Source organism: Athalia rosae, chromosome 7 (assembly GCF_917208135.1).
Source record: "Athalia rosae chromosome 7, iyAthRosa1.1, whole genome shotgun sequence".
Classification (NCBI taxonomy): domain Eukaryota; kingdom Metazoa; phylum Arthropoda; class Insecta; order Hymenoptera; family Athaliidae; genus Athalia; species Athalia rosae.
Genome location: NC_064032.1, coordinates 5,474,395 through 5,496,331, shown reverse-complemented (window position 1 = coordinate 5,496,331; position 21,937 = coordinate 5,474,395). Strand labels below are relative to the sequence as shown.

Genomic DNA, 21,937 nt, shown 5'->3' with positions numbered 1-21,937 from the left:
GTGGATAACGTTTAGTTCTGTCGTCATTGCCGCGATAGCATTGAATTAAGTTGAAATATCAAGTGATCCTTAGGGAGTTTTGCGATCACCTTCAAACCCAGGCGAAGACCGAAGTTTCAGGAACAAGGTGAAACGGTTGTCAGTTGATGTAGTTTAACGTGACATACCAAATGGCTCCGACAAAAGTGATTCTCTTATCTTGCGGAAGCTATAATCCACCGACGATTATGCACCTGCGAATGTTCGGTAGGTATCAGAAATGCACCCATTTAAAACGACAACGTCATAATCATTCTACTTATTTAAATGGCGCTTGCAACGTTACGAAATCAACAAAATAGCCGTTCCTCGCCTTATCTCTCAAGCCATCAAAATATAAGCAACATGTTACACAATGTTGAACTAACAATTCTTAACGAACTTCTCTTATCAATTATTGAATGAAAACACTCTTTCTGAACAGAAATTGCTCGCGATTACCTTCATAAAATGGGATCACACGTTGTAATTGGTGGAGTTATATCGCCAGTGCACGATGCTTACGGTAAAAAGGATTTGACTAGTGCGGCTCACAGATGTGCGATGCTCAGGTTGGCGTTACAGAACAATGATTGGATCCGGTTGAGCGATTGGGAGACTAAAAGAGATGGATGGACGACGACTAAGACGACTATCCAACATCATCAGAATGTTCTAAATTCTTGGATCTTCGATACCAACGACGTCAAACATCACTCAGAAATTGAAGACATGGACTGGATACCGGAGAAAATAAAAAACGGCACACTCTCAGATCAAAGTCCTATCCAAGTTAAATTGCTCTGTGGCGCCGACCTTCTCGAAAGTTTTGGAACGCCGGGATTATGGGCAGACGAAGATGTGAGTACAACAAATGACAATTATGCAACAAAATTAGTCGTGTGCCATATTTTTACATGTAATTTTAACACGACTCTATACTTTTTTTGTGGAGATCGATGCGATAGTTGGACAACATGGCCTGGTTGTCGTCACCAGAGAAGGTTCAAATCCGAATCAGTTTATTTATGATTCAGATCTTCTTTCCAAATATATGGTAAGCTTACATCTCTCCGATGTTCATTTTTACTTAGGAGTAATTTTTTTCTTCTGAAAGTTATGGTTTTTCAATACAGCACAATATCCTGATTGTCACCGAATGGATCACGAATGAGATAAGCTCAACAAAAATTCGGAGAGCGTTGAAACGCGGGGAAAGTGTCAAGTATCTTCTGCAAGACTCAGTACTCGATTACATCTACAAACATGAAATTCACAACGCCAGGCGAACCTCAACAATGTGAGTTTTACCCACCTTAGATCAAATGAAATTAAACTAGTACTACCTCAATAGATGACGGAGCGTACTCCGTCACAGCTTTGTTGCTCATAAACTCGACGTCGAGTTTCACGATGGAATGAAAAACGACTTAATATTTCAATATTTTCGTAATGAGTAAGGCCAGGGACTTACGACTCTACAATTTATTCAGCGTTTTTGCGAAAAATTAAGTTCTCAATAAAAGCAAATCGTGTTTTTCAGCAATCATTTTTTTATTGCAACGATTGCGACTTACGAGTAAAAACATTTGCTGTTAAGAGAGTACAACGTTAGCGAGGATTTAGCTTGCAACGTTTAGAGATGTGCTAAGTACTTTGTTCAGCTTTTTCTTTTGAAAAATTAAGTTGAACTCAATTGAAATTCCAAGTTAAGTTTTAGTTAATTTTATGTCCGTGTTATAAACTTGTTGTCACTGTTATATACCTATGAATGAGAATACAGTTTATACATTATTTTTCTTAATGGTTTTTTCTCTGTTTCACTACATTAGCAAGATCGTTTTTCGAATTAATCTGTCACAATTACGCAAATTTTTTCAGTCAAATCCTTCAGACCGTTTTTGTTTTTCTAAATCCTCTGCTCTTCTTCTCCAACCAAACCCTGCCATCTTTTTATTTGGCTCGATTTTTTCGTGATATTAGCTGTGCTTTTGCCGATCGACTTTCTCCGAATCTGGTCATTGCGGCGCAATGGTTGAAAGTAGAATTGTGGGTGAATAATGTAACTGGAATTGATCAACTTTTGTATTTTTTCATGCTGCCAATTTTTGGAACTCTAAAGTAAGTTGGAACTGTCTTCGAATAATACCGGTAACAATTATTTGAACATAGATTCGAAGTACGAAACTGCATTCTTAACACCTTCGCCAAGCGACATTACAATGGAGACGCCAAGCCCCGTGGAAATAATATCGATCGATATACCAGACTCAATTATGAAAAAGAATCTATTAAATTCTACAAGCTTCACAAATGGCACGAAATTGCACACGATAGGTAAAGTTGATAATAACGATCATTTGGTACGCGATAAATTCATCGGGGTGATGTCCGAGAATGGAAACAAACTATTGCACACTATGAAAAGCGCATATCCTGGACAAGCCAAGCAGATCATTGCCACAGAAACCGGGGAGTCTCATATTCTTGAAGAGGTAGGTTCCAACTACGATCAAAGTAAGCAAGATCCGATCATCTACAAAAGCGGCATTGATAGGACTTCCAATCCCGTAGATAATGATTCATGCTTCCCAGTCGAAAAAGACTTACCATTAGTAGAATCTGAGAATATCATTTTAGAGGTTGTATCACTCGACACAAATCCAAACCTGAATAACCCGATTGCTGAGTCCGCCGACGAGAAACCTGACATAGATTGTACAGACTTTTGTCAAACTGTGAATGAAAATGTTGCATCCGCAAATGACACAACTAAATTGATGAAGCCGGACGGTGCGTTAGAGGCAGAATGTCCTACGCCGACAACGCAGGCCAAAAGCCTACCCGAAGATGTTTGCAAAGATGAAAAAATCCACTGCCCAGAATCTAATGAGACCCAGTGCAAGGAGAACTGCGAAAATTGCACCGTAATGAAAGACGCCTTGGAGATCGATGGAAAGTATCTCAAGTCCCTGGTCAATTCTCGAAAGAGTCCAAAGAAATGTAAAGACCAGTTCGACAAATTGACGGACAAAGAGGAGGAGCTGCCGACGGTGGAACACGATCCTGAGATTTCTTCTAAACCGGAACTAGAAACTAATAATGAGCCCTCTACCCCTACAAAAGAAGAGTGCTCCGCCAGCAAGATCTTGGAGGATGGTTACACGCAATGCGACAAGATTGACAGCGTCAATTCAGAATCACAAACCGAGCTGAATCTGCTCATCGGGGACAGTAAAAAAACCCTCCGGAGATCGAGGGGCAAGATATTAGGCTCACCCGTCAGAGTATTGGGGCAAAACAAACTCTTCATCATCCAGGGCAGTCTAGATTCCGTCAAGTTTAACGTCCCGTCTGAGAAGTCGACGAGGCTAGATGCGGTTTCAAAGAAATCTAAAAGCTACGAATCAATAAAGTACGACAGTTCAAAGTCCATATCGTACAAGAGTTTTGAAATTTCTTACAGCGACACTCTGAAGCCAAAATCTGACAGTACGTCGCAATTGCTTACCGCAGAGTCGGAACATTTTTGTACGGAGTGCTGTTACGAGGGCGATGCTTTTGCACCGGACGCAAACAGTTTGAACCAGGAGACGTTTTACACCGGTAGATCAAACAGGAGTACGCCGGTGGAGGAGGATTCCACAGAGTGTGATATTTGCAGCGCTTGCAATCTGGACTCCACCGAGGTCCTGGATCCTAAGTCCTTGGGGATGGTAACTGACAAATGTGATCTGTGCGAAATTTGCAATGACATAAATGCGGACTTTGAAGGTGACCTGGTGATGCCGTACGCCGAACCTGTTGACAACTCCGAGTTTGCTTCGATCCGAGAAAACGAAATCGAGGTTATCTCTGGCGACGCCATCGACAACGATCGATTCGAGATCGAAAACTGCGGGCTTGAATTGGAGGAGACCGACGTCAGAGATTCGCAGCGATATCCTGAGGCCCTCGAAAGAGGGGGGGACAATTTTGACTCAGAATTGAACCAGCAGGTCGATAACGACGAGTTCGAAATCGAGAACTGCGGGCTGGATAACAACGTCCGTACAATATCCAGGGAACCTTCGGACCTGACCTTGTCGATGCTAGAGGATGGTCTGCTGAACACCGCCAGAGATGATTTCTGGAAAAACGACGGTAAAAGCGAAGGATTTCGCGGTAAAATGAGCGTTATTTACTCTTCGAACGAGAATGTGAAATTGGGAAAATTTTCTCTGCCGAAGCACAGTCTTCCGATCGGTCCAAAGAGCGCGAAAAAGATCAGCCGAAAAGGGTCCTTCATAATGAACGACTCCGGTAAAATATTCCAGGATAAACGTCGTTATTCTTCGGTTGACAATTTGCAGCATTCCAGGCAAATATTAAAACTATCGGACAGGGTGTTTCAGAAGGCTAAGGGCAGCAAACTCATCGCATCGGCGGACAACATACAATCGAATAACGCTAGATCAGCGAAGTTGAAAAAGCTTCAAAAATCGGCAAACGACATAGACTCGTTGGCGGAAAACTTTGATTCGTCGGCGGAGAATTTCACGTTTTCGGAAAACGATTTAGTCCCTGGTAACGAAGATTCAACGAACAGCAGACGAGCTGCCAAGATCAAAATAAGAGACAGTGACATGGTCAAGATGATCCTCACTAAGCACGGAATCAAAATAATAAGCGAAAAGGAAACCGCCCTATGATTGATTTCAGGCGGGGGTTAGCTTTCTCGTGAAAATATAAACGACTGGGAATTTGTTAATCAATCGACCTTAATTATACAATTCAATGATACGATCCTCGATGTCAATAGTAGAAATTCATTAACATGTAGTTCGAGCACAAGGATCCCGTTTCTTCGGGGTTTTCAACCGCAAAAAAATCAAATCCCTTGACGTGACGCATCGGTGTTCGCGCCCCGCATCCAGGGGATCCTGTAACGAATGTGCCAAAAGAAAAAATATCAAAATGCAAACAAAAAAAAAAAACAAAAAAAACGTTCCTGCTCTACGTATAGTACTCTGCACCGCAGAGTCGTGATAATTGACTTCTTCTTCCTGAGTTTTTTTTTAAACAAATGTTTGTTCGTTTGAATAATGATATACAAAATGGCGGATTCAAACGTCGTCTCGTTGTGTTCGATTAATGGGATCTGCATTGCGAGATTTCAATCGTATCGAACCGGGCGATTAATCTCAAAATCCAAATCTGGTTAATTTCGTGAATAAGCAAGAAAAAAAATAAATAACAAAAAAAAACAAAAATACAAATACACAAATTTCGGCGAATAAGCTGGGGGTTCAGTCCTGTGGTTAAAAGACAATCTTTACATAAAAGTATTAAAGTTCGTTAAATAGGTATATTATGTATAAATTCACTCACGGCGAGTTATATCCTCTTTAATAAATTAAAAGTATAAGAAAAAATTTTAAGAATTCAAATTCGACTTCCAAAACATTCTGAGATAAAATCTAAATCAAAATCGTGCAGGATATAGCATTTCGAACATACATGTATACTATACATATACAAGCTTCCAAAAATTTTCAAAAATAATTAAAACCATCTATCAGTAGATACATAATACATTATACATATGTACAACCGTAATTGGTCGATCGCGCGAAGCGACCAAAAAGAAAAAAAAGAAGAAAATCCGAAAAAAATGAAACAAAAAAAAAATAATATTTATCGATAACCAGAGCGTTATTATACTGTACACGATTTAATTTCCATTCATTATATTTCCAATTTGTTTAATTTACCAATTTATTTATAATTTTTTGTTTATCTCCTTCCGTGTTATACATTAAATACATACAATCTTATATGTATACAGTGCATGGTATGCAATTTTTTTGTGAATCGCTTAGTAATAATATTTTTTTAGAAATCTTCGGAATTTTCATACTATGTATACGTTATATATATATATATAGAAAAAAAATAAAATTTAAGAAATGCTTTACTAGATGCTGACCCATTGGGAAATTCTCTGAATTTGAAAAATTCGTCGCCAAATTCGTAAATTATGCGCAGTTCTTCCTTAATAACATTATACAGATCTTGATCCACAAGTATATAATATTATGTATATATATGAAAAAAAAAAACGCTTTTTTGCTGCAACCACGAGCGACCTTATAATTCTATTTCCCCTCAAGATGCTCAAAACGAAAAAAAAAGAAAGAAAAAAAAAACAACACGAATAGCTAAATACTTATTCTTTTTTCAATAATTTGAATAGCTGCCAAAAAAAAAAAAAAAACAAATCGAATCAAATCGTGATAAAATTTCATCGCGTGGTTGCGAATTAAATTTAATATAGTATACCTAACCTAACCTGACGCTTAATAGATACTTATATATACCTATACATACGTATACATACATATACATATAATGCTTCTTAGTTGCTATTTTGACAGAAGTTCGGATAGATTTGAACAATTATTATTATTATTATCATCATCGTTATAATCAGTAATTATCATCGACACCCGTTATACCGCAATTGCTTTAATTCCATCCCTCGATATTGAGTGTTGTTTGTTTGTCGATTTAACAACAAAAAAAGAAAACCGTATATAATAATAATAACCATAACAATAAGATAACAACAAATATTATGCATATACGTATATACATCGTTATTTTATACTTACACAACTTCTTCGATGCGTAATGATGATTTTTTTCTATTTACTAATAATGCGATAATCGATCAATCGGTATGACAAACTGTTATTTCAAATCTTTGATTTGAATTGGATCGAAATTGGATATGTAAAATTTTACGGAGGCAAAGTTGTGTAGGAAAGAAAGAAAAAAAAAGAAAGAAAGAATGGTGTAGCTGCGTGTATGTTATACGTATGTGTGTATAGAAAATGGACGAATAATATTCGTGGGTCGTACATAAAATCTGTAGCGATATTGTGTGCGAAATATGTAATATTGGAAAGGATAAGTTATTTGTGTGTAGTCTGATGGATCTGACGGGGCATGTTAAATGTGTTTTCCAGGGAACGGCAAAACCTGCATGCCTTCTGTAAGACAACTAGTTGACCATCTTGTCGCTGCTCGCTCCATCCCCATCCGATGCGGCCCTTGTCTTACCATTAATGTTACTAACAAAACCAACAACATTAACAACAACAACAACAACAACAATAATAATAAAAAAAAAATAAACAACAACAACAACAACAACCTGCACGCTAGTCGAAACAAAAACGCAACCAACGACGACACCGATAACGTTATAAGTAGACGCCCTGCTATCAATGACCTTCCTAAATTCGATGATGAAATTTCGCAAACCGTATTTACCATTGGAAACAAAGACAGTCACAACAACAACAACAACAACAACAAAGATTTTAAAGAGTTTTGAGATAACATGAACGTCGCGGCGCATGATTTCCTAACCTTCTTTTCTTTCGCCGCTGAATAATCGCACTCAAAAAACCATCTACACACATACACATACTTATACCTACCTATACAGACAGCGAAATATTATGTACCTATATAATGATATCATAGTCGACGTTTCAATGTGCTGCTCCGGTATTAGAATCGGAGTTATTATACATATTCGAAACCGATGAGGTTCGTCGTTTCGTTTAATGGTTCTTTGAATACGTGTATATCGATGTTAGAGTGGCTACATAATAGTTGTTGTTCAAAGTATATACATACATATATGTATGTATATGTATATATATACACATGCTGCGAACTCTGTGTACTCAGAGCAGTTTATTTTATTCATTCATTTATTTGTTTATATTTGTTTTTCTATCATTTCTCACCAATTTCTTTCATATACGCATATTAACGAATCGCTGCAGTTACCGATATTTTTTATTTAAAACAAAAAACAAAAGAAAAGAACAAAGTGTTTATTATGCACATGTCGTGATTACTGTTGTTGCAGGACGAACAATTACATGTTATTCGTTATTTTATTTTATTTTATTTTTTTTTTTATGTATGATAATTTATCAATTTTTATTATTTTGTTCTTCTTTAGTTATTTTTTGGTTTATTGTTTCAAATTCATTTTTCGGGGTGCGCGGAAATACGCGAGAGAAGATGAACAATAAATAATAATAACAACAACAACAACAACAATAATAATAATAAAAATATTAATAGTGAAATAAAAACGTATAGTTCCTTGTTATAATCACATATATATGTATATATAGTTATATACTTATGTATATACTTATGTTTGTACTCAATAATGATTAAATTTTGAAAATTTTTATCCCAATTATTTTCTACATCAATTCGTATACTTATTTATTTATTTATTTATTTATTTATTTATCAATTCTATACCAATGTACGTACACAGGGTGACTGTATATTGACAGAAACGAAAAAACAAAAAAATAGCACGTGAGATTTAAACGAATAGCCCGTTTGAAGAAAAAAAGGAAGATCAAAAGAAAACGGAAAATAAAGTGAAAAAAGGGAAAAAAAATTCTTTTTTTTTTCGCAGATACAGAGAAACTATCGGTAATTATGAATTTGTCACGGTGTATGATGTAAAATGATATATATCTATCTATACGCTCTTATTCGATCGATGAACAATAAAATGTAACATATAAATATGTACACAAATATTATTATGTAATATATTTATACCTGTTAGAAATAAGGAGAGGCCGGAGAGGAGAGGAAAAAAAAGAGAGAGAGAAAAAGGAATCAATAAAAAATGTGATGCATATTTTGAAATTCGTGTTTATATATTATGAATAAGTCATGAAGTGGAGAAAAAACCAAAAAAAAAAAACAAAACAAATTTCAAGTTATAATAGAAAAAATATTTATAAATATGAAACCTTGGTTTTTTAAATTATTATATGAAAAGTATTTTGTATTTTGTATAATGATGTGATCATTGGTATTATGCGATGAGAAATTGCAGTTTTGAAAGAAACACAAACAAAAAAAAGAAATGATTATTTAATAGCGATTATAACTGTACACTCTGTATAATATAATCTGTTGATTCGTCTGTTTCTTTTTAAATTTTCGTTACGATTATTTTTATTTTATTATAACGTGAGTATTTGTATACGATATCGTGTATATGCATGTATGTACCTGTATATTGTTATTACATATGAAAATAATGATTCACGAACGTATGAATTTTAATGTAATACATTCGATCAGTTTTCAAGATGTATAATTCCAACGTTAATTAAAACACAGTACGATTCGAAAAGTGTGTTGAATACCTGTCCAGACGGATATAATAAACTGGTTAAATCAATAAAGTTTTCAGAACTTTGTAACTGAAAATTTTTTGTTCCATTTTTTATTCATCCATCCGAATTGATTTTCCGCTAATCGAAGTAAAAATATTCAAATATCTCCGTAGCTACAGCTTAAGTTTACGAACGGAATCGTATTTGTAAAATCGCAACACACGATTATTTTCCTCTTTTTCTAACCTTTTATCATTTTTTCCCACATTTTTTATATCATTGCAAATTACTTATTACTTCTGTTTTCTGTAAAAGCCCTCTGTTAACGCCTAACGATACACAACTGAAGTTACGACGTTTCGGATTTTTTTTCTACTATTATTCCAATTTAAAAACAAAAAAAAAAAAATATTTTATAAATTTAAAAAAAAAAAGAAAAAAAACAAGCGATTTTTTGCGAAAATATCTCGCGGTAGCGCTAGCGTCGCCGCATGAAAAGCTGAACATCAGAGGAAATTTGGGAAAAAGTGAAAATCGTGAAATTAGTTGGGAAATATTCCGAGTAGTAGCGCTCGCGTCGGGGAAGAAAAAAAATGAAAATCGTGAAAATAGTTGGGAAATATTCCGAGTGGTGGCGCTCGCGCCGGTGATTCCCGAATTTTTACGGATACTCAATTGTTTCCGAAGGCTTGGCAGGCGGAACTGAGTGTAAAATAATTGGAAAAAAATGGGAAAATTCGAAAAACAACGGCAGAAAATCTGAGATATTGTAACTACAGTCGCATGCCGTTACGCGTTAGCAGGGGTTTCTGTAGCTGTGCTAAATAATTCGAGTTAATGAAAAATATCGGTGATTTTTAAATTTTACAAAAAAACGGAAGAGAATTAATTTCAAATAATACAAGACAATCAACTTTCGCAGATTTCTATCCTCAGATTAGTAAGGACACTTTTAATAATCATAAATAATTTATTTACATATAAAACATTTCCTATACTAAGTTCGTACGGACACAAGTATTTGTAGAATATACTGGTATGTTCATATCGTTACGTCATCTTTATAATTATCGCTACACTAATCCGTAAATAGCAATTAAGTATATCTCGTAAAATATGATGAATTCGTGAAAGAAACAAGTTGACATAAAATTTATCCTTTCGTCGGGATGACCGGATCTTGTATTTCCTTTTTACAAAATACCTATAGAAGAGGAGAAAAAAATCAACGCACACTTATTACGTGGCCGAAGCGATTTGGCCTGGTGAGCAAAACAAACACCTCACTCCGACGTCGTTGAAAAAGAAGTTTTTCAAGAATGAGTAAATGATGATATTCGGTCGATTCGCCAATTAACGATATTCGCCCCCCAATCGCATGCGACTCGAGTGGCTTTCCTATCAAAAAACAATTTCGTACCGGTTGTAAATTTAGTATTTTATTTCGTTCCCTGCCCCCCCCCCAAATCCCGGCAGGTTTCTGCACGTGAGTCTTCTTTGTTTGTCGGATTTCGTGGAGTTTCAAGAAATTCGGATTACTAATCCCGTCTGTTTTAACCCGCCGTCTTCGACCTCAGGCCTAGTATGCAGAGAATCGCTAGGCACACGGTCCAAGCAGCTATGATTAGAAATCCGCTGTAAACGTCCGACTCGTCTATCGAGTGTCCTTTTTCCAACATGGCTCGCATGGAAAGCGCAGGCACAGTTGTTGGCAGAGTACGACTTATCCATTGGAGAAATATGGGCATTCCTTCCATCGGCCAAATGCACCCTGAGCGGAGTAAAGAAATCGATCGATCAACTCAAAGTCCGTTCTTCACGAATGGGGATCGTAAGTCTTCGGAATGATAAAATGGCAAAAATTCTTACCCGAGAGCAGAATCAGGGGGTAAAACGTCCCAGTCGATACGTAGTTCGCCACCGTGTGGGTGGAGACCATTATCGAGATGAAGAGTCCTGAGAAAATTCAAGGAAAAGTATCCGTCAACAAGTTCGGTTTTTATAGGTTATGTGAATGTTGAGATCCTCACCGTAACACATCCCGCAGAATCCAGTCAGTAAAATTAGGACGATCACCCCCAGGAGAGGTCCTTTGCAAGGGAGTTCAAAACCAACGAAACTCACGGTGAGAATCAACGTCGCTTGTATAATCGTCACTCCAAATTGCATGAGAATGTGAGCCCCGAGGATTTCCAGTGTCGTGATTCCTGCGTAACCGAAGATGTTCGATCATGGAACGTTCTGTTTTTTTGTTTTTTTTTTCTCACCTGTCACCAAACTCCTGTCCCACACTCCTTCCAGACGATCCGTAATTATGATTGCCGACGTCAAGGAGGTCGCCAGGAAATAAACCACGCTGTTGAGGTTAAATCAAAATGAACTTAAGTTTCTGGATGAAAAGATTCATCGGAGTGCTGATGTTTATTTACTGAAAACACTTACGTCAGCAAAAAACCTGGGGCCATAAACATGGAGAATTTTTGGTCCTTTTCACCGTAGATAGGTTCCTGGAACTGTAAATATGGGACGATCGATCACGCTGTGTTTTTTTTTTTACCTTCTCAGTTGCATCGAATGCGTAACTCCAATTTCAATAATTGTCAATAACTTCATTACCCTGAGCGGCAAATCGCCCTGTCTCGGAGAAGTGTTACATGCCGTCAAAACTTCCTCTTGGATTTCGAAGTACCGATCGTAGAGTTTTTTCTTCAGCCACAAGCCAATTTGTCGGTCTGAAACAAACGAAGGTTACGTTACGAATGAAAACAACGTGTGATATTCATTAGTATGATCTACTCACTCCCCATGTCCAGGGATATCTGGATTTGACCGCTCTCCAAATCTTCGGAGCTCACGTATCTCCCGTCGTCTCTTCGACTCTGAAGAGCTTGGGAGAAGTTTCTGGCAAAGTACATCAAGCCGACGGCTCTGCCCCCTGTGACAGCTTCGAAGGCGGTTGCTTGGTCGGGATAATAATCCTGCGAATCAGAAGAAGTTTTCAAAGTTTTGGACGAGTCGCTGCCTTCCACTTTGCACTCGAGTCATCACCTTTGTAACAATGGATTCGTCGAAGCCGTGTAAGTATCTGCAGCTCAAGTCTACAAATTCGCACACGTCGGTCTCTACGTCGTAGTTTATTTCGCCCCACATGCTGCTCGAGTTACAATTGCCAGCCTCTTCGTTGACCACAGCCATATGCAAGTTCCTCGGGTCTCTTCCAATCGCGTTGAAAAAGAGGAACGTCTGGAGCAGAGGAAAGAATATGGCGAATGCTATTCCCCTGGAACCAAAGTGAATCAATGTATCTCCGGGTTCTCTTGTTCCATCGTATGTGAAACAAGAATTAATACCAACCCCGGGTGTTTGATTAGCTGTAGAATATTCTTCACCATCAACGCGTGATACTTTCTCAGCTTAAATGACTTCCTGGGTTGTGACCTGACCTCCCTGTTCTTCATCTGCTGTTTTTCGCTACTTATTATATTCTGAAAAGAAAATTCAACGTGTCATATTGGTCTCCTGTCAGCTACCCACATTTTCATCTTTCGACAACTCTTCGATCTTACGTCGGTACTGCTATAGTGCCCGTTATGAAGCGATACTGTCGACGAAGTAACTTCGGCCAAGTCAGTTGGCACTTCGTTCACCGCCTCCGGGGCAGTTTCTTCTTTGTTCTGTCTGTCCGCTTGTCTTTGACTCAAGGTTAAAAAGGCTTGCTCCAAGGTTTCGCATTCGAACTGTGCCAAAATTTGGTTAGGTGTGTTCTCCGCCAGCAGTTGTCCGCACCGCATCATGCCTATCTGAAAAAGTAGCGTGTTTCATATCAGACTCTGTACCCGCTACGCTCTCCGACAAACGAATTTGAGTCCGTTTCATCTGTACCGTCTTCGTACCTTGTGGGCCTGCTTAGCCTCTTCGATGTAATGGGTGGTTATAACGACAGCGGTGTCTTCCTCTTTTGTGAGTTTCAGTAAGTAAGTCCATATGCTGCATCAAAAAGTATACAAGGTGGGACATGAGATTCTGTCTACTGCGTCGTCAGCCCTGTCAAGAAAAGAGAACCACAAAAAACACATACTTTGCTCGCAGTACCGGGTCCAGTCCTACGGTTGGCTCGTCGAGGATGAGGAGTTCGGGCCTATGGATCATGGAAACTGCGAAGGATACTCTCCTCTGCTGTCCCCCGCTCATATGTTTGACCTGTCTGTTCCTCGGAGGGAGCTGAAGAAGGTCCGTCAGGAAGGTGAGTCTCTCCTCTGCGGGTGAAAAATGAAGCTGTCAATTTTTGGTCCGGAGTCAACGCCAAAATCGTGCAGAAAGCCCACCTATGTCGCTGTCGCTGACTCCGCTAATGCGTCCGAAATAGTACATAGCGTTAGCGGTCGTGAATTCTTTGACTAAAGATATTTCCTGAGGCATGTAGCCGACCCTAGGTCCGGGAATTCCGGAACCTTGGGAACCGGGTCTTCCTCCTAAGACCCATAAATCTCCACCGTCCAATCGCTGCACCCCAACAACGCAGGATAATAAGGTAGTTTTTCCGCAACCGCTCGCTCCGAGAAGCCCATAACTGAAGTTTTCATATCAGAAAATTAGTCCCTGTTTCATTTAATGTCACAAGATGGCAACGACCGCTCATGAGCGACGACGATTAAAGGCCGCGTTTAATGGCGCCCCATACCGGGCGAACGAGCTTCCGTAATTCTCCGGCCACGATTTGACCGAACGACGATAACAATCGACGTCTCATCGGTCGCGACGTTTCTGCAATAAACTGTGAGAGGAATAACTAAACATTTTCCAAAGACGGGTAATCCGATTGGATTGCTCGCAAACTGCATTTCTCGGAATGTTCGAATGATTAAAAAAACTATGGTATGTATTCCTCATCAGGATGCGCGATGGACGAGGAATTGTTCGCGATCCAGCCAACGACGGACAACGACGATACGGAAGTATGAAATATTATCTTACCATTGGCCATTAAGCGGGGACTGATGGTTATCGATTGTTTTAACTGCTCGTTAAATTCACGTTTTTCGATCGCTTTTTTTCTTCCGTTCCTAACACGAATTAGATGTTCGTCTAGAGACGGGCCGCGGGATAGTTTCGAGAATTTCGGTACGCATAAATTTGCATGAATTATTCCGTTTCGCAACGTATTCGGGCATTAATTTCGTTATTATTTATTTCAAATCTCTTCGGTGCGAGGTTGTTTCTAATTTTTGTTACTCACGTTCCTCCGACTTGCACATCGTTCAAGACTTCCGCTTCTCTAAATGAGAATGAGAACCTGAATTTGGAATCTGCTTGACCAGGAGCAAAGAAAATAAAGAGAGAAGAAAAAAGAATCCCGGCAACGTTGAGGAAAAAGTAATATAAAAATCACGCTCGTTCTCGTTTTTCGGGAATTGAAAAAAGAAAGAACTTTTTTTAGCAGCACCGAAGATTCGTCGTATGTATACATGTATAGTACATCGTTGCGATAGAATTTTTGTCGCTCATATTATAATTTTATGATCACTAATTTACAAGTTAAGGGAGTATATTCAACCTTTCCGCAATCGACGTGACCCACAGCGGTGAGACGTAGATCTTGCAATTGTTTTTCTCAACAATTAGCAGCTTTCAGGGACGAGCAAAATAAGGACAGTGAAAAACAGAGAATAAAGTTCGTCAATTCAGCAGAAAAGTTAAAATTACTCGTAACGTATAGTCTTCGAAGTGGGACGAATAACATTGCATAAAAAATTCACTTACATGGAGCCCCGCGAAACGACCATGTTGAGGTTATCCAAAACTGGTACATTTTTCGTATAACACTTCCGTGCATTTTTTATGATGATGGCCTCCTGGGCAGTCATTTCAGGGAATCTGTGATCTCCTTGTTCCGAAGATCGATCTGCAATCAGAATATTCATACACTGATCATCGCGGAACGAAATATAATTACAATAAATAAATTAAAATTAAATTGAATTAAATTAAATCGTCATCTTCTCTCTCGCACAAATTTTCAGCTCGTTCGTTTCATCGAACCGATTCACCTTGCACACTATTAATTTTTTTTTCCAATCATATTCCATAGCTTAATTGAAAAAAGACTCGTACGAATAGCTCCAGTATATAATAATATCCGAATATGCTCTTGAAGGTTGATATTCTAATTAAAAGCTAAACACATAGAATTAAAAGAAAAAAAAAAACAAAAAAAAAATAATCTGTTAGAAAAAAATTAGATAATCGATTCGATCGCTTCGCAAGATATACATAGTTACAAAATAAATTTTTTGCTTTTTTCATTTTTTTTTTTTCGTTTTTTTCTTCGTTTGTCCGGTCGATATTTATTGTTTATTTATTCTTCTTCTTTTTTTTTCCAGAACAAGTGCGTCGATTATATCGTACGTAGTACGTACGATAAAATCATGCAGATATATTACAATATGCATATGGTTATAATATCGCGTGTATTTGAATAAATTTAACATTCAATTATAAATATCTATTCCGCGCACGTTAGAATTCACTGGAAAAATTAATGCATCGAGCGAGGTCATATGTATGTATATATATATCCGATGCATAAAATTTGTTACATCTAACTATAATAATATGTGTATACCTATGTATATATGTTCAATTTTTTACCGATATTGATTATAAAATTTCGCTTTTATACGAATATTTTCAAACGACCGGAATCGCGATTTTGATTCCCCCTCCCCCCCTGCCCCCCTCCCCCCCCCCCCTGTAAAGCGTCTGTAATTACCGATGTGACTGAAGAGAAATCTTTTTCAAAACTCGTTTATTATACCTATAATATTATAACTATGTGTATACCATATACACGCAAGTTACGCGAAGAATTTGAAGGGGTGTAAAACTTGTTTTAAAATTCCTTCATCACTGACACGGTGTATTATGTATATAATAATGTTGTGGCACGTGTATGTACGGTACACACATATTTACGTTACATATATATATATATATATTAGTATAGTATATATATATATATATACTAAACATGCACATTACGTGGATATACATATATTTACAGTTACGAAATAATATTATTATATCCCATTACGTGAACGGGCGAAGTTTGATACGAAATATTAAAAAACGAAAAGTAAAAATAATTAATAAATAATTAATTAAAAAACGCGTATAAAACTGATGATAGAATTTCACAATCTATACATATCATTACATATATATAGGTATGTGTATCGAAGTGCGGTATAATATTAATATTAATTTGCAAAAAAGTGTCGAGACTAGAAAAAAAAAAGAAAAAGAAAAAACCAACCAACGACAATTGCGTCGGATTTTTGTCCGTATCTTTCTTGTTTTTTTTAATTATTATTATTTTTTACTACAATCCTTGAATATTACACGGATATATATACGTATGTAATTTTATATGTAGGTATATAAATATATATACATTGCATTAATAATTGTGGCGAAAGAATAAAAAGAATAAAAAGAAAAAAAAAAATGAACTAACTGAAATTGGAATAGAGAAAAAAATAAAGAAAATAAAGCAAAACATAAACCTACAAGATAAAAACTTCACACGTATTATAATTATAACGAATTATGTCTAGTAAAAGTTTAGCACGGCGAGATCACGCGCGCAAAGTAGTCGGTCGTTATACATACATACATATATGTATAGAGAGTAAAAGGGAATTAAAATCGGAGAATTATTTAGGGAAAAGAGAGGATAAAAAAAAAAAAAGAAGAAAGTATATCAAAACACTGGATATCGTATACTCATGTTTTCTATACCTGTATAGAATCATAAACTGTGCAATGATAAAATTGTTTTCACTATGCACTTTTTTTCTCTTCTTTCGTTTCTTTTTTTATAACGAATCAATTTACGACCGCGGTTTAGTTTTTTCTTCTCTCTCTCTTTTATTCAATATTTGAGAAAATCGAGTCGGCGTCGCGATATTCTAACATTCATAATTATGACGTGACGATTATCGTTTTAGGAAAATTAAATATCTGATTCGAATCGCACTTCTTTCTTCAATCGAGTCACCGTTACACAGAGCACTTTTAGTTTTTTTTGTTTAAAGCTTTTTTTGTCGACCGGGTTTGGTTCTTCGTACGATATTTATTTACTTCATTTGGTTTATCGTTAGTTGGCTCGTCGAACGCGACGCGGGGTTACGTCGTAAGATCGATGTAAATATCGTTCGATAGAAAAATAAGGTTCAATGGAAATTGGAGCGAAGAAGAGTGATTATTCCCCATCGAATAAGGCCTTCGTACTGGCTCGGTTGGCGCTTCCACATGGCAGTCGGAGTCACGTTCCTCCTCGGTAGTTGCATTTCTTCGAGAGGGGATACAAACTCCACGGTATAACACGGGGAATCGGTGTTGGGAAAGGTGGTTTCAGGGGAGAGGTAGGGACGCTCCGTTAGAGAAGGTAACTCTCACCTGTCCTGCACTCGTAATTTTTTTGTAAACCTTAGCGATTTGTCAAATTTCGTGAAAACAAAGTTTTTCGAACACACGGTTGTACCTGAAATAATTCATTGGTACCAACGAACAAGCGAAAAAAAAAAAAAAAAAAAAAATGAAAATCGTCCTTTTTGGATCTTCATTGATCTCAACAAATCCAGAAATATTTCGTGGCTATAGTGTTCCGTTTTTTTATTTGAAAAAAAAAGAGCAACGCACCTATCGACATTGCAATTGTTATTATATAAATCAATTATCACACGCCCCTCTTTTAGCCTACTTTTGAATCCCCCCCACCTGCAGAAAACTTCCCCGTCACCGTCGCGGTCGGATATACATATACATATATATATAATAGTAGTTACACTGACCAGAGCAATTAACATCTCGGAGATCATCTGTCGGCGTTATTCATCATTTTTTTTTTGTTTTTTTTTTTTTCTCTCACTGCAACCCGACGTCATTGTAGTCTACAGATATTTCCAGAGGGGGGTCGAATCGGAATAATGTTTGCTAATTTTTGCTAATTTATCGGCGAATTTGCATACGATGCACTATTATATGCATTAAATATAATTCCAAAGTGCAGGGTGCATATGACGATTCAAAAATGAGATGATCAAATTTCATACCTGGAGCGTTGAAATTTTTTAATAATTCGTTAATTTTTCAGTCAATTTTGTGATCGATATTGTCATACCTATTGCGAGATAATCGTTCTTTCAATTGTCTTCCAATTCAGATGGACAATTTTTTACGTTTTCATACTAATCGATTTTGCCTTCTATTTTTTTGTTTTCTTGTGTTTTTTTTTTTTTTTTGTTTTACGGAAAAACTGCGCCGATAAATACGCAGGAAATATTGATCGTTTCACTGCGGGTTGGGAATCGATATATAAAACTGGTAATATAATAGTATTCACCGCGTCTAGAACCTACACGCATTTCTGTACGTCGCAAAACCAACATCGATTTAAGCGCAATTTGCACAGTCTCCGTGTCATCTTTTTTCGTATATAAATAGTAAAATTTGATTATCGTTACGCGAGGATCACTTAATTCCTTCGCCCGGCCATATTTGTTTTAATTTTTTTCACCGCGTCTCATCCCATTGGGCGCACACGCGATTCGGACGATTTTCGTTTGTTTCCCGTGTTGTCGTCACGAAATCACTGAAACGAAGGAGATTTCGATAAAATTCACGCTGCACTTCCTATTTAAGGTTTTTGTACAATCTCCGAACAATCAGTGCGAACGAAAAAAATTCAATGAAAATTGTATAAGCGTTGTTACGTATAGCCGGACCGTAAAAAGTTTCGATAACACGTTATTCCATCAACCATCGAATTACGAAACAGTTCCCGCGCCGCGAGATTCTCTAACCTTTTTCTTTTCAAAAGCTAGTCTGCAATTTCTCTGCTCGCTTACTTAGCGCCTAAAGCGCCACAAGAACGGCCGAGCCTTCTTTAAACTCTCATCTATTTTTCAGTAATTGAGAATCGATCATCCCAGCCGATCGATTTAAAGGTAAAACAAATAAGACTCGATAAAATAAACGAAATGAAATAACGTCAGCCGATTCGGAACGCGTTGAATCAAAGTCTAGTTTTGCAATACTTGACTTTTTTCCTCAACATTTATGATAATCACTCCGAAATTAACTATGGCCATATAATATGTATATTACCGCCGCACACGTGAATACATATATATATATATATATATATATACATGTATACCTATATACACACCTGTACCACACATACATGTATACGTAAAGTCTACGAAATATCTCGTGACATTCGCAATCAGACCACCAACTTTCAAACAAAAATTCGATCCGACATTTTTCTTCATGATCGAGCACGATAGGCTATTTAGTTTTTTCTTATCTTACGCTTTATTTTTTGCTACAGCTAAAAATAAGGATGAAAAAAGAGAAAAATGGCAACAGCAACGATGATTGACAGTCTGAAATTATGACTGATCTGAAGAAAAGAGGATTTTTTTTTTTTTTTTTGTAATAAATTGGTAAAAAAGAATATTACTGTGATTAAAGATTTTAATTATTACCACAGATATATTGAACTTGTGACTGATCTGAAGACAAGAAGGATTTCCTTTGTTTTTTTTGTAAAAAAAAAAAGAAAATTACTGTGATTTCAGATTTTATTTATTACCATAGATATAGTTAATTTATTATGACTGATCTGAAGAAAAAGAGGATTTCGTTTTTTTTTAAAATAAATTAGTAAAAAAAAGAATTACTGTGATTTCAGAATTTAATTATAACCATAGATATAGTGAACTTATAAGTGATCTAAAGAAAAAGAGGATTTAGTTTTTTTTTTGTAAATAAATTAGTAAAAAAGAAAATTACTGTGATTTCAGATTTTGTAGAGCACCAAATTTTCGCGCAGCGATATAGATACGTATTATGTATTTTCGTTGCCCAATCGCGTGAATAATTAGAGTGACCTATTAGCTTTATTATTAGTTACGCGACTGGTCGAACGATTATTTTTCATTTTTTCTTCCTTCTTTGTGATGCAGTTTTGCTCAAGGCTACGCAATTTCAATACACATTAGGTACGTACGCGTATAACGGCGCGAATAAATTTCAAAGCGGAATTATGTCTCTGAAAAAAGATTACGCGAATACATTTAACGAATCCAAAAGTCTCTCGCAACGATATAAGACAAAACTCCACATTTAAAACTTCCTGTATTTTTTGTCCCTCTTTTTTCAACGCAGCTCTGATCGTAGAGAAAAAAAAAAGAAAATCGAAATTACATAGTCGGTCCATAAACGCGGATTACATCGGCATCAATTTTTGGCAAATCCGATCAAAAGAATTTCCAAAATTCTCAACTAACGTCCGTGCGCCTTTTCGTTTCGTTTTTTGAGATATGCGAAAAAATTTTCGAATCGACGGACGGAATACGGCGAGAAATCGGAAAAATATATACAAGAGCTGTAGTTAAATTCGACTCACCGATATACAAAAATCCACGGTGGCCGTCGTCACTTTCACTAAATTTGTGTTTGTGTTTTATAAAATTTTAGGCCGCCTTCGTTAGGCTAGACCCAAAAAGGTAGACGGGCAGAGGTATATCCTTCCTCGCGGTCGAGCACCGAATATGATATTATTCGGATATATACGACCTAATCGATCGTTGAAAAAGTTGGGAGTTGAAACCGAGCGGCTTATACACACCTGTGCACCGGATACATGGGTGTGCGAATATCAGCCGTGTGTTGAGCTTAATTAATACAAGGCCCGCGTGAAAACGAGTTTCTGTATTTTATAGATTAAATCATACTTGTGATCCCACTACATTTTACCAATTTAACATTTTTTTATTTATCAACCTCTCGCCGTTTAACGTATACATATTCACATACCTAATTGTCATAGAATATCGCGCGATGATTTGCCGCAGGTCAATTTTTGTCCGAAGAAGCGAAATGGAGTTTCCGATGTGCGACGATTGCATCCGAAGACCCGGAAGATCTCTACGAATTTTACTCCAACTCTGACTCGTCTATTTAAAATGAACTCGTTTTCGCGTCCTTTTTTTTTCCTTTTTCGTTTCGGACGGCGGCTAACAAGCTTTGATCACAAGCTAAAGAATTGCAAAAAATTACAGAGACCGAGCGTAGCTAAAAAATGTAAAATTATAATCTAGGAATTTTTCGTCTCGAGGCGAATTTGCGAAAGAATATCTCGATTGATCTTTACAAACTTACGTCTCCGCGGGAGATTTTTCTTTTTTTTTTTTTTTTATTTAAGGATCGAACGAACAAAAACAACGGAGGACGCGGTTCTAAGGAGACGAGACGGTGCGAGTATTCGAGGAGAGTCGAATGATAAAGAAAAGAAAGAAATAAAATCAACGAACTTCTTTATCGCTAATATTTAAGGTTATTGTCATTATGAGGAAGACATCCGCACAAGTCACGTTTGTTTAGTTTCTACCCAAGTTGTTTACAAACGATCGATAATTAATCGTAAATCCTTCGAATGGATCGTTCATACGTGAGTCCGGGCGCGGTGCACCGGTGAAAAAATAATCATTATTGTCAATATTACCGCCGTTATTATTGTTATAGTCATTCTTACTGTTATTTTTAAACTCTATGGGGTCGGCTATTAGGTGGCGGTTTATTATCGAGGAACTCGGAACACGTGGACGCGATATTGTGGCTGAATTAATAAA

General features: G+C 37.0%; 2 protein-coding genes across 7 annotated transcripts in view; one reads left to right on the top strand and one right to left on the bottom strand.

Moving 5' to 3' along the window:
* Positions 1–104: 104 nt before the first annotated feature.
* Positions 105–10,466, top strand: LOC105688320 (nicotinamide/nicotinic acid mononucleotide adenylyltransferase 3). Of its 3 annotated transcripts, XM_048658759.1 has the most exons (6): positions 105–246; positions 464–879; positions 974–1,075; positions 1,155–1,318; positions 2,141–2,513; positions 7,029–7,182. In XM_048658759.1, the coding sequence occupies exons 1-6, from the start codon at positions 171–173 to the stop codon at positions 7,056–7,058; spliced, it is 1,161 nt and encodes a 386-aa protein (XP_048514716.1). In that variant the 5' UTR covers positions 105–170; the 3' UTR covers positions 7,059–7,182. The 3 variants fall into 3 exon arrangements, with proteins under 3 accessions (XP_048514716.1, XP_048514717.1, XP_012259961.2); XM_048658760.1 differs by lacking the exon at positions 2,141–2,513 and having other exon boundaries at positions 7,030–10,466; XM_012404538.3 differs by having other exon boundaries at positions 2,141–7,182.
* LOC105693900 (ABC transporter G family member 20) overlaps positions 10,151–21,937 on the bottom strand; it is a 24,579-nt gene continuing 12,792 nt past the window's right edge. For 2 of the 4 annotated variants that reach the window (XM_048658768.1, XM_048658767.1), the window contains exons 2-15: positions 14,997–15,138; positions 13,562–13,806; positions 13,315–13,492; positions 13,130–13,223; positions 12,803–13,036; positions 12,591–12,721; positions 12,285–12,516; positions 12,037–12,214; positions 11,853–11,968; positions 11,679–11,749; positions 11,504–11,592; positions 11,267–11,443; positions 11,106–11,192; positions 10,151–11,007 (exon numbers count right to left, since the gene is read on the bottom strand). In XM_048658768.1, the coding sequence (XP_048514725.1) occupies positions 10,790–11,007; positions 11,106–11,192; positions 11,267–11,443; positions 11,504–11,592; positions 11,679–11,749; positions 11,853–11,968; positions 12,037–12,214; positions 12,285–12,516; positions 12,591–12,721; positions 12,803–13,036; positions 13,130–13,223; positions 13,315–13,492; positions 13,562–13,806; positions 14,997–15,138 (2,192 nt within the window). In that variant the 3' untranslated portion in view covers positions 10,151–10,789. Of the gene's footprint in view, positions 11,008–11,105; positions 11,193–11,266; positions 11,444–11,503; positions 11,593–11,678; positions 11,750–11,852; positions 11,969–12,036; positions 12,215–12,284; positions 12,517–12,590; positions 12,722–12,802; positions 13,037–13,129; positions 13,224–13,314; positions 13,493–13,561; positions 13,807–14,996; positions 15,139–17,033; positions 17,539–20,712; positions 20,870–21,937 lie in introns of those variants that run through there. The other 2 variants (XM_020856790.2, XM_012414140.3) reach the window with 2 other exon arrangements.

What these genes read in the sequence shown, in the direction of transcription:
- LOC105688320 (XM_012404538.3), top strand. Translation starts at nt 171, where the DNA reads ATGGCTCCGACAAAAGTGATTCTCTTATCTTGCGGAAGCTATAATCCA. An exon ending in GATTATGGGCAGACGAAGAT is followed by an intron (nt 880 to 973) that starts GTGAGTACAACA and finishes TTTTTTGTGGAG; the next exon opens with ATCGATGCGATAGTTGGACA. An exon ending in GCCAGGCGAACCTCAACAAT is followed by an intron (nt 1,319 to 2,140) that starts GTGAGTTTTACC and finishes GGAACTCTAAAG; the next exon opens with TAAGTTGGAACTGTCTTCGA.